At 34.9% G+C, this 12,817-nt stretch overlaps 1 protein-coding gene across 3 annotated transcripts in view; it reads left to right on the top strand.

The window, feature by feature from the left end:
• ASXL3 (ASXL transcriptional regulator 3) overlaps window positions 1–12,817 on the top strand; it is a 171,842-nt gene that overhangs the window by 46,291 nt on the left and 112,734 nt on the right. For 2 of the 3 annotated variants that reach the window (XM_036009177.1, XM_036009176.1), the window contains exon 3: window positions 1,013–1,015. In XM_036009177.1, coding sequence (XP_035865070.1) covers window positions 1,013–1,015 — 3 coding nt within the window. Of the gene's footprint in view, window positions 1–1,012; window positions 1,016–7,222; window positions 7,432–7,664; window positions 7,668–12,817 lie in introns of all 3 variants that reach the window. The other variant, XM_036009178.1, reaches the window with a different exon arrangement.

The raw sequence follows: 12,817 nt of genomic DNA, 5'->3' as shown, positions 1-12,817 counted from the left end.
CCGTCTGAAACAACTACATGAAAATAGATGGGACTGACTAAATCATGCTTAGGTTGGGGTAGGGAAGGTAAAGTTAGTAATACTGTTCTCCTTTTAAGAAATGCATTTAGGGGGGTTTGGCTGGGGTAGGGGGTAGCGGTGGGGGGAGGAAATGCAGACACTGTAATTGAACAACAATAAAATAATTTTAAAAAAAGAAAGAAATGCATCTAGGGCAAGGAAAGGAGGCCCAAATGAATAAGTGAATGCAATTTCAGAAGCATCACTCCTGACTTTTAAGGGAAATTTTCTTAAGCAGAAAATAATCATGTATACTTTACTGTTATAGGTAATCTGTATCATAGACACTTACCCGTCCTTCCTCATCTCAACCCTTCCTTGTATTTCCACCGGGAGGTATGAAAACACCACTCTTTCTTCTTTATTTTTACAGAAGACAGGTGTAAAATTTCCAGGCAGAGCACATCCTCTTAAGGTCACTGCGGCTAGCCTGAATTCATCATTTATTCTTCTGTAGCATGTTTGCATGAAATAGAACAATTTGTACAATAGTTATTGTTCAATTTGTTGCTTAATTTGTGTTTATTGAAGGTGACCTGCTGGTTCACATACACACACACACACACACACAAACACACACACACACAGGATCCAGCACAAATAACGCCCCTTTTTATTACAGAATCATAAGCATGTAATTCTGTAACATTACATCACACTCAAGCACACCATATGACATTTTAGGTGAAATGTTCAAATTGCTGTCCATCTCATGCAAAACATTCACATGCCTTACCAACCACATTCAAGCGGGTGTTACTTCTGCTGGAATATATATATATATATATATATATATATATATATATATATATATATGATATTCATGAAGATTTATTGGAACAAGTTGTTGCTAGTGGGAGAGTTTCAAGAATGGCTCAAATTTTACATCCTTACGTGTTTAGATTAGCAAAGATCACTTGGGAATTCCCCCATATTTCCAAACCCAGCAAAGAAAGTACTTAATCAGGACTACAGAGAGTACTCTTTGGAATTACTAAGACTAGATTTTCCTGCTCACTTCTTTAATCCATCCTTAATATTGGAAATATTAACTTGATTTTTCAATTTTAGAATTTCCTTCATTTACTTTTTTAGATATCATTCTTTTGCATCAGCCACTTATAATTTTTAATTTTCAAAGTTTTATAAATTAGTATGCATATTAGATATAGTGATACATTCTTATCTATTCTCATAAAAGAGTGATGAGGAATTGTGAAATAGTGTCTATAGAATTTTGAGTAGGAGCAGGTCATTATCTAAATTTTAAATACAGTCATTCCCTTACACAATTTTCAACTCCCTAGGCACTGAAGAAATTCCCAGCCTTTATTAGAAGTGTTTCTTGTGATAAGAGAATAGGGGGCTGAATAATTCCTCATAACTGAGGAATCACACCCTTTGGTAAAGTCAGGAATAGTTTATACAAGGGGCCATCTGCTGATATCATTACTATCTCAGTGTTAAGTGGTGCGTTGAGAACTTATTTGCAATCAAACTTCTTTAAAATCATAAGACATTCAGGGCAGCCTCTACTATATCAGGACACAATCTAAGATGTGAATGATGCCTAAGTCAGAACTTAACATTTTGTTTCTGGTAAGAACTTTGTGGGTCTTATAGTCTTAAACTTTTATTTTACATGTCAATAAACTAAGGCTTAGAGAAGATGAGTTGTCCACCATAATAAAACTAGTAAACATTTGACTTATCTTTAAACTTAGAAGAGCCTGATTATTTCAGAATTTGAGAAGAATGTGTTAAAGGCCAGTAGTAAGTACAGCCAGTCCACATAAAGAAAAGATAAATCTTCTGTACTAAGGTACTATTATAAGGGACATGTCTTTCAATTGATTTTTCTGAAGTGGAGGGTTTTCATTGATTCAGTCACTCTCTATTACCTGATTTTATTTGCCTTCAGTAGTACATATTTGTAACACTCTCAGCAGGAGCTAGGGGTACAAGAGAGATTGTACTGTAATGTATACTCCAGATGGTAATCTAATATTCTTGATTCTGACCTCACGGGCTTCTTGTCACCACTAAGACCTTCCTTGCCCAAAGGAGAACAATGAGAATAGGGGAAGCATTACATTCCTGTTTTGTGGACTGATGAGGAGAGCCAGTGAGCTCAGCAAGGCACAGTGCTTGAGATCATTTTATTAAATTTGCTTATTCCACTTATTTGTAGGAATGCTGGTAATGTGAGGTAATGTGTGAAGCAGGGGCGCATAGATTTGCCTGCAATTTGATGTGAACAAGCCATCCAGCCCCCATTGCTCTCCCTTCAGAATGGCCCCCTTGGACTTGTGCAGCCCGTCCCATTTCTTCACTCACACTGTGATACATAGTTACTAAATTTTCCTCTGTTCTCTATAAAACATAAAATGGATAGCAGTCAAATATTTATATGTGATCACAACAAAACTGAGTGGTCTGACATGTCCAATGAGTAAATGAAAACATTGTCAACTAATGTGAACATACAGCAAAAATCTAGTTTTCATTCACTGCTGCTTTTTTTTTAAAGATGATGAGACAGATAATCATGCTTTTATCTATTATTTTTAAAGATTTTATTTACTTATTTTTAGAGGGGGAAGGGAGGGAGATAGATAGATAGAGAGAGAGAGAGAGAGAGAGAGAGAGAGAGAGAGAGAGAGAGAAACATCAATGTGCGGTTGCTGGGGGTTATGGCCTGCAACCCAGGAATGTACCCTGGCTGGGAATCGAACCTGGGACACTTTGGTTCCCAGCCCGAGCTCAATCCACTGAGCTACACCAACCAGGGCTCACTGCTTCTTTTTTTCTGGCATTAATAACTCATTTGGCTTTTCTTGATAAATGGATCCTTAACATATCAATGCATATGGAACATATGTAATGATAATTTTATGGTTTAAGTGACATTAAATCCAGTACAATGTGGAGCTATCAAATACTTTCTGTAATGAATTCATGATATATTGTCTTGCTCTTCACTTACAGGATAATGATATAGATCTCTGATTTTTCTAGGGTGTTTATACAGATTAAAATTTAAAAATAAATTTGAAAGTCTATTACAATTGTATATTGTTGATTATATTAAATGTTTTGCAATTAATTTAAATATTTTCAGATTAGGTATTTCCTCAAGTTTGAGAATTGAGAACCAAAAAATTATTTTAAATTTGTATTTATAGCATAGCCTATTTATATAAATTAGTGTACATGTTTGCATGGGTATCATGGAGTCCCAAAATAAGTGGTTAAGTCAAGTAAAAGTTCATTTATCATAGCCTGGTCTCAAGGTAGATAGCCCAAGGAATAATGAGATAACTTTGTTATACCCCAATATCCAGGGAGCCAGGGTCTCTCTGTCTTATTGCTCTGTTATACTTTGGATTTTCTCATTCCCAAGGTCTAATATGGCTTGCCACGAAATTTATGTCCCAAAATATAGCTAGAAGAAGAGGCATATGCAGTCCCTTTATAGATGTGTTCTGAGAGCTGAGTGCACATCTTCCTCATGCCCCATTGGCCAGACACATAGTTGCGCTTAACTGAATGGAAAGCTGGAGAAGATAGTCTATTGCAGGAGCCATGTTCTCAGATAACGTGGGAATCTTAACTGTAGGGAAAGGTAGTTATTGGGGGACAACTTCCAGCCTCTGCTATATTTATTTTTAATTAAATCACGTGTTTGAGCTTGATTTAGGTTAAATATGTATTATCATTTTTGACGCTTGGAAAAAAGTATCTGTATACTTGATTTTATGCAAATATTCCATCTATTAAGTCTTTTTCACTCTGCTCAGCCTGTAATGACCTTCACCATTTCTTGTCTTCCACTCCCTACCTTCAAAGCCCAATTCAAATGCCATATAACACCACCTCAGTGAAGGACTTTTTAACTCCATCTTTAACTCATCATTTTACCCTTGCTATTCCATTGTAACCCAATATATGTGTTCCTTTATTGTAGTATCTAATAAACTCAAATTTTCTCCTATTATAATAGGACTGCAATTTCCTTAATGGTAGAGTTTATGTCTCATTGATCCTTCTCTTCCCCATGGTGCCCTTCATATAATAGGTTCATGGTATTTTCTGATTGAGTGAGTGGAAATTTGAATTCTAGCTCTACCCTGTAACATAATGTATTATCCTGGATAAGTCACTCAGTCTTTTTTTCTTTTTTTGCCCCTCCAGTAAAATGGGGGAAAATTATAACTTAATCTGCATCATAAGGGTATTATGAAGATAAAATAATTTAAAAATATGCTGTAAATTTTAAGATATTTGATTTATGAGATTTCACTGTTTACTGTATTATTAGGGATCTAGGGAAATTAATCAAGATTTAATGGGTTATCAAATCAAATTTGTACTCTAAGAAATTTTACAGTAGTATTTTGGTACAATGGTTCCAAAAGATTCACATTTCAGTAAGAAGTATATAATATTGTTTAATGCTTAATTTATCTAAAATTTCCTGAGAAGTTGGAAAAGGGATTCTAGTCTGTATTCTTGGCTTAGATTCAGTGATGAGGTTTAAAACCATGGTTACTTGATGAGTCAGAGCCCAAGTTGTTTTTAGCATGATATCTGTCAGTGACTAATGTTGAGACTCTAGTATCAGCTGTTTGTTTATTTCTCCAGCTAGCTCTCATACGTGGGCCAATTTAGCCTTTAGAATGTCCAATACTGATGTAGTATTTCCTCTCCTTTCTCATCCTCTAGACTTATATGTATTAACTTGTAGTTTCCTGACAATACCTCCTGATAATTATCTAACTGGTATGTTCTGGGGGAAAATGATGTGTCCCAGAGTCCTATGAATTTGTACAATCATCCACATTTTTTTTTGAAATTTGACTATGAAGCTTTGCATACACAAATTGCAATTTTAGAGAGTAGACTGTACTAAACAAAACCACTTTGTTCTCTCTTAGGAGGGCTACATTTAAATATGTAGGTAACAATTAATTACCTGGAAAATATATGTCACTAGTTGTGTGCCTCTATCACATAAATAATGTATAATCTGTGTGATATTTTTGGCTTGTATAATATTTATTAAGTGTTTACAGTGTACTAGGAGTTTTCCATTATATTGAGACACCTTTGCTGTCTATTAAACTAAATATAGGATAGAAAATATTTTACTTTTGAGTAGTGATCTGATTTCCAAGAGTCTTATAAATTACACATATGTCAATGTCTTGGTGATGGTTGTTACCGTCACTGCCCCCTTAACACATCTTTATCATTTCAGATGAGATTGCCATTTCCCCTGGGAACCTTTCCCCACAATTCCTGGGTGTAAATCTGGTTCCTTTTTCATATTTCAAGGAAGGTTTTTAAATGTGTCTCTGTCCGAGGGTTTTTTTTTTTTTGTTTATATGTCTTTCTCCTAACTAAGCTCTGAATTCCAAGATAGTTAGTCACATACTCATATTTGTATATTCTGTGTAGTTCCTAGATTATGGCAGACATCTCAGTAAATGTTTATTTGACTGGAACACACATTATTTATTGACATCTTTAGCTGACAGCTGTAAAAGGAATGGTTTAAGGAGACTCTTATATTACTGTACTTGCAGATGCTCAGGGTTATGCCATAGAGGGTCAATATGTCAAATGAGGAGTTTTAAACTTAAGAAGGAAATGCATTTTGTATTGCTAAGCACCAAGTGGACTGTAAACAACCAAGTGATCTATTCCTTTAAGTATAATATTTTCTGAGGTCTTTGCCTCAGTGATTCATTCGTTCTTTGCATTTTTCTTATGAGAGATGTGTCACTTTTTTATGACATGCAATGAAGTCAGTGGAAAATGTCCAGAAAAGCATAGCAAGTATTATATTTAAGTCAAAGGTCCAGACCAGTCTAGAAGGCTTTTGGACATTTGACACCAATAGAATAATTGACTTGGGAACCAAAGTATGTTCTGAATGGGTATAGGAGGCAGTGCACCAAATGGACATTAACAAGCTTTTTCATTTTAGTACAGACTAAATTAAACTGACAAGAATTGGATGAGTCTGGCCAGTAGAGCAAGTGAAATGGAGACTAGGAGATGGAATTATGCTAATTTTAAGTGGAATTATATATGATGAGGAGTTTTATAAATAGCCATTTACTGGTTGCAAATAAAAACTTGGGATATGCACATGGAAAATAATGCTGCAATGATATAACCCATTTAATTTTATTTTAGACACATTCTGGGAAATATAGAAACTTAGTAACATTTTGTACTGGGATTGAAACTTTTAGTTTTCAGTATTATATTAGTTTAGGAGAAAGGAGAAAGCAAAATGGAACTTGTAGTTTTTAATCTTATAATAAAGGTCTCAATTAGAGCAAAATAGTGAATTCTCTGGTTACACTTTGAAAACTTTATGTCTATCACTTTGTTTCTAAAAAGCCTATTCATTAAGTGAGAAGAAAAATTGATATATATGTATTTAAGCTCATTTGTCCTTGCTGTTTTATGTATAATAGTTCTGGGGACTCCATTGATATTATTACTGTTGTTATTACTATTACTATTATTATTCCAACCATTTGAAGTTGTTACTCATTCAAAGGTCCCTGGCCCTGTCGGCATGATTAGCAAGTGCTGTCAGTGTGGAGTGCAGCGATCAGTAGAGAGTCTCATAATGCAGTCAGGGCGATGGTGGTTAGCACTTTGATAGTGGTATCACACAGTGGGATTCTGGAGGAAAAAGGCACGTTTGGTAATCCAAACAAGCAGAGCTTCAAGGGCTAATCTCACATTGCCTTCCATAAAGCCAAAGTTTTTCTTTTTCTTTTAAAAATAATATTGGAATAGTTTGATCCTGTTTACCAAGTGTAGAAGATTAGCCTTGGAAACCAATATTGTGTTTTCTCTTTTCCCTTCAGGACAAAGTATGTTCCATTTGGGACCACCTCAACTACCTTACCAGGCAGCACCAGGTCTTCATATGCTTTCAGTTTACCTTCTACTATGGAAAGGATCTTTCCTTGAATGTTCATATTTTCTCCTTGAGAAGGCAATATATATATATATATATAAATATATATATACATATACACATAGGATGGGTTAAGCAGCTGTAAACAAATATGATATAGTAGAAGACTGGTTTGTGGGAGTTTTACTATATATACACATATATAATATTTTCCAGTCTGGTTTCAGACCCCGGCATGGCTTGGAGACAGCGTTGGTGTGTATGAAGGATCTTCCTCGAATGAAGGATTTGGGACAACTTTCCATGATGATTATATTAGAGCCTCAGCTGCTTTCGTGTTGGTCATGATGTGATGCTGAACCGAATGCTTGAACTAGCAGGAGTGGCTGGGATTGCAGTGGAGTGGTTCCATTCATTCCTTCCGGGTAGGTACCAGCTAGTGACATTGGGTGAAAATGGACATGGAGGGTCTCCCTGTGTGGAACCCCATAGTTGTCCCTTGTTCATATTTAGTGGGTTTGAGAAGACAGCTGGACACCTGAAAGCCAGGCAGAGCGATTCGAATGACTGTGTAGAAGGCAAATCCCAGATTGACGTCACTCACATATGTTATTTCTGTTTCATCAGTGTGACAGGGCAGATTGGAATCGAAACTGAGAAAGTGTGATTTGTTGGAAAGGGAAATTTTGGGAGGCCTTGGTGTGCTTGCTAACTTCTCTGTCTGCATTACAGTCTCCGTAAACTGTGGCCAAATTTTGACTACAAATTTATCTATACATGAAAAGCTATTACAGTGTTAGATAGAAATGTCATATTTTCTTTCCTGGTATATATTCAAGCCTTCTTCCCTGTGAACAGTGACTGTGTCTCCATGATCTTTCTTGCCAAAGTCATAGTCTGCTTGTTCACCCTTTTGTTTGGGGCTCTTTCAAGCAAAGTGGCCTGACTACAATGATGTATATTCTTGAGGGTGATGAGTGACTTTTCCCTGAGAATGTTTTGCTTTATCTTCACAGAGAGTCCTTCATCATTCTAACCCTGTTTTACTAAGAATCAAATTGGGTTGTGCAATTAAGGAGTTTTCTGCTTTGCCTTCTATCAGACTGCTCAGGCATCCTACGTTTTTACAGAGAATGTTCTAGAGTTTCTTCAATTTTGAACACATCCTTTAGAAATTTGATGCCTGTTTTGGTTTTTACTTATATAATATTATTTTAGTTATTTTCTTTAGGGCAATGAAAACTTTGATGATTATTGAACATGAAGGAAGTTTATTAATTAGGTCTAGGAGTAGAATACAGGTAAATAACTAAAAAGAAGAAACATTGATATATGTGTCTGTAAATATCATTAGAACTGTCTGTTGAACGTCATTTTGGCAAAAGGGCAGGAAACTAACATTTATGCAGTAACTGAGCAGTGTCAGGCACTAAGCCAAGCAGTTTCATTTTTTTAGCTAATTTAATCCACACAGTGACATTGAGAAGTGGGTGCTATTCCTTCATTCTACAGATGAGGAAATTGATGCTGAGAGAAGTTAGGTATCTTGTTAATATCATGCAGTTGTAAGTGGAAGATCTGATATTTGAGCTGGGGTCTGGCTAATTCCAAAGCTCAGTCTTTCCATCATAGTCAAATGGTAGGCTACAGGAAAATGTTAGACTTGAAGTGGGTGTCCCAACAGGAAAAAGAAAAGAAGAGAAAGAATGCCCATTAGAAGGCATGAACAAACCAAGGAGAAAATGAGAGATATAGAAATGTACTATACTATAATGTGTTTGTTTTGAAAATTTTGAGAGTTTTCTTAAAATTCAGTTTAATAAGCCAAGTGACAAAAGGAACAATTTTAAGACCATCAAAGATTTACAATTTTTAAACAGATTTTTATTTACTTGTATTTTTAGAGAGAGGGGAAAGGAAGAAGATAGGGAGGGAGAGAAACATCAGTGTGTGGTTGCCTCTCATGTGCCCCCTCTGGGAACCTGGCCCACAACCCAGAAGTGTGCCTTGACTGAGAGTCAAACCAGTGACCCTTTGGTTCGAAGGCTGGTGCTCAATCCACTGAGCCACACTAGCCAGGCACAAAGATTTACCATTAAAGGAGTTGAACATGTTTAGAATTTCAGATTTTATCTCTGTTCATTCTCTGTTTTGAAAAGGAAGTAATGGTACCCCATATTTAAATCCTAGGAAACTTTAAGGATCAGTATATGGAAGTCAGTCAGGTAGTTAGTAATTATTGGAGGAGAGACAACATTTAGAGACCAATACCAGGGGTTTACTGTTTATGAAAGCTTTTATAAACAATGTATCTATGTCTACAAAACTTTTCTATGAGGAACCTCAGCTTATGGCTGCCTTTCATATGTAGCATGGTGCTTGTGACTGCAAATGTGGTGAATTTTTGTCTTCTGCTTAAATAGTAACATACCTGGATTTCAGTAAATGCTTGTTTTTTTTTACCTTGGGGTAAAGCTTGGATCAATATTATCAGCTTTCATTTTTATACTGATGGGCCACAATCACAATAGGTTCATTTCAGGCACAGGCAGAGAATGTCGTCTCATTGCTATACACTTACATGGGGCAATAGAAAAGTATATATCACATATTAAAGTTGTTATTGTTATCCTAATATGACATGCTTTTATTAATTATGCTAACAGTATCTTAGTCAACATCCCTCCCAAAAGAAATAAAGCTATTTCACTGTGATGATTTTCATCTTCACTGCTAGGTTTTATCTACTAGCAGCTCATGAAGCAACAGTCATAAATCGAGTTCATCACTTAAGATTTCCTGACTTAGCTTAAGTGAAATATTGATTTCATGGAATTAGGTGGCAGGTGCATCAAGGAACCATTTCCTGAAAGCTTTAAGTGACTATAAAATCTCAAGAATATTAATTCAGGTCAAATGAGTGGATTGGAATTGTGCTCCCTTAAATAAGGTGCGTGCCCAATGGCCAGCAGCCATGATCTTCCAAGTTTTGCTTTTTAAACATTAAAAAATGAAGGAAGGTAGAAAAACATTTCTCTTATTGTTATATAAACATAGATAGTTCTCTGTAATTTTAGCAACTGTTTAATCAGTTACCATTTAGTTAGTTGATTAAATAGGGCTCCAGTTTTAAAAAAAAAATTTCTTGAATTATTGCCTTGGCTCTCAAATTCTTCTCCTTTCCACCCTGATTACATTTACATGTTGTTCTCCTATTTTCTTATCGGAGTTGTTGCCAGGAGGGCCTCTCTGTGCCTGGTTGGAACATTGGTATTACTATAAAATAATGTACAGGAAATCTTGTTTTGTTTAAAGATACATTTCTCCCATGGGTCATCAAAATGCGCATTTTTTCCTAAGGAAGATGTTTATTTCTGTAAAACAGAGGTTATATATACATATATAATGTATTAGTGGCATTACATTTGGAACTATTAATATGTATGTGTGTATAATTTTATAGTTTTCCAAAACCATTAGCCTGAAACCATATTATTTATTCTCTTTTTATATTCGCATTGATCCTAGCCATTCTTACCTTTACTTTACCATTTTATTCTGTATGGAAGAGGATTACTGTGGCTTGTAGCAAACATAAGCATTTCTGCAGTTTCTGCTCCCAACTTATGTCTCTCATGAATCCTGTTTCCCAAAGGATGAAATGGAAACAAGAGCTATATGTATTAAATTTCCTTTAGGCCTGCTGCCAGATGCTTAGGTATATATTTAAGTGTCAGACACTAAGTTTGGAGAAAGGAAGGATGCTTAAATTTGCTGGTATTTGTATTTATTTTTCCTTTCTCAAAGCATATTGTTTCTATAAGAGATCTTGCCTAGAAATTAGGCCTTTTGAAAAGTTTGTTTCTGTTTTATAATGCTGCTTAAATTTTGTGAATGTATTTCATGCCATCCCAAGTACCTCTGATATTTGAATTTCACAGAACTTCTGTTTTATGGTGAAAAATTATGTTCATTAAATATATTTATGTGGTAACACTTCTAATCAAAGCAGGAGACTACTGCTGAACACAATGCCTTGAGAATGTAAGTGGACAAAGAAAGAGGAGAAGGGAGGAAGGAGGAGAGAAGAAAGCTAAAATAAATTGACAGTTGTCCTGTGGTATGAATGCCAATCTTAACAGTTTTAGTTGGTGAGGTTAATTTTAGACCTTTCCTTTATCAAACATTTAAAGGTAAAAATTTTCCCATAGCCAGCAAAACTCTGAGCTGAATTCTTTTGACATTCTGCTGACCAAGGAATTTCCAAGGAGTAGTACCAGAGTCTTTTGCAGAGAGGATATAGGAGAATGAATCAGAAATTAAATATTGGACAATGGAGCTCTGCTCTTCTTTGTGAACCAGAGAAAGCCATTAAAAATGATGCATGTTTATTGAACATATAATATGTTAGTTGTGCTTATATAAAGGAAGATATAGACATAATTGAAAATTTAAATACGAAAAGTCATACCAGTGGGAAGAAATCAGAAAAATTGAAATCTAACATTTTAATGTACCTTTGACAGGGAAATGACTTTTGAGAGTTAGACGCTGTAAAATAAACTACAAAGGAAAGATGGACTTAATTGACTACATAAAATTTTGTGTGTCTCCATATGAAGCACAAAACTTTAAGTGACACTGGAGAAAATGTTTTAGTTGATATAATAAAGGTATACCATAAAGAGATGATTAAAACAATAAGAAAAATAATGAGCTTAGAGCATTGTGGTCAGAGGACAGGAACAGTAGAGCCCAGCCCATAGAACTGAGAGGTAAGCAAGTATGTGAATACGCATTTGATCTTACTTATATAACCATAGAAATGCAGGGAAAGTAATGATTGGAGATTGTTTCTTAGTTTGCCAAGTAAATTAATCAGTCCATGCACTTCACCTTGACTCCAAATGATGCTTCTTGCTTGTGTACTACTGGCAAGAATGTAAACCTAAACAACTCACTTGAAAAGCCGGTGGGCATTATTTGCAAGAAAGTTATTACATAACCTACATCTTTTGAATTAATAATGGCACTTCTGCAAGCCTATATTAAATTGTTCTTAAGTATAAGAAGAAGTATTATGTGCACTGTGATATTCATATCAATGCTATTTTAGTTATAAACAAAGAATATAATTTAAATGTTCACTGGTGATATCAGTGGTTCTCAAGCTTGGCTGCATATTTGAAGCATTTGGAAAGATATGAGAAAATGCTGATGCTGATTATCCCACCCGGAGATTTTTTTTAATAATTTGGAGTTGCCTCAAAACTTGCTTTTAAAAAATTCCCCTAAAAGTTTTAATATGCAGCCAAATTGAAAATTGCTTACTTGAAACAAGTTGATAGAATATGTTTAACCATTTGACATATCTATGATGGCTTTATAGTAGTATGGAAAGGGTATAATATAGAATAAAATACTATGATTCAACGGTTAGATGAATGGTAACTTTAAAATAGAAATACACCAGAAAAATAGGCCAAAGAAATTTTATGAAATTTCAATTTTTATAGAATTTCAAGGTGGCTTCAAGGAGTTGGGATTTTGAGTTATTTTTCTCACTTTTTCTTCAATTGACAGATATTTTATAATGTTCTTACATATTGCTTTTTAAAAGAAAAACTGTATTTAAAAGAAGGGTTCCTGCTGGCTGGATCTAGGTAATTTTCTCCTTGTAGGTTTATACTACCTATGAATACAGAGATTTATTCTGACTTCTAAAGTAATCATATCCTGAAGTAGAGTCACACCTCATTATTATAATGAAATTCTTCATAGGATTCCTTTTTCCTTTTTATCTCAGAAACA

This window comes from Phyllostomus discolor, chromosome 9 (genome assembly GCF_004126475.2).
Source record: "Phyllostomus discolor isolate MPI-MPIP mPhyDis1 chromosome 9, mPhyDis1.pri.v3, whole genome shotgun sequence".
NCBI lineage: Eukaryota > Metazoa > Chordata > Mammalia > Chiroptera > Phyllostomidae > Phyllostomus > Phyllostomus discolor.
The sequence above is the reverse complement of the archived record's forward strand: the minus strand, read 5'-3'. Positions and strand labels throughout refer to the sequence as shown.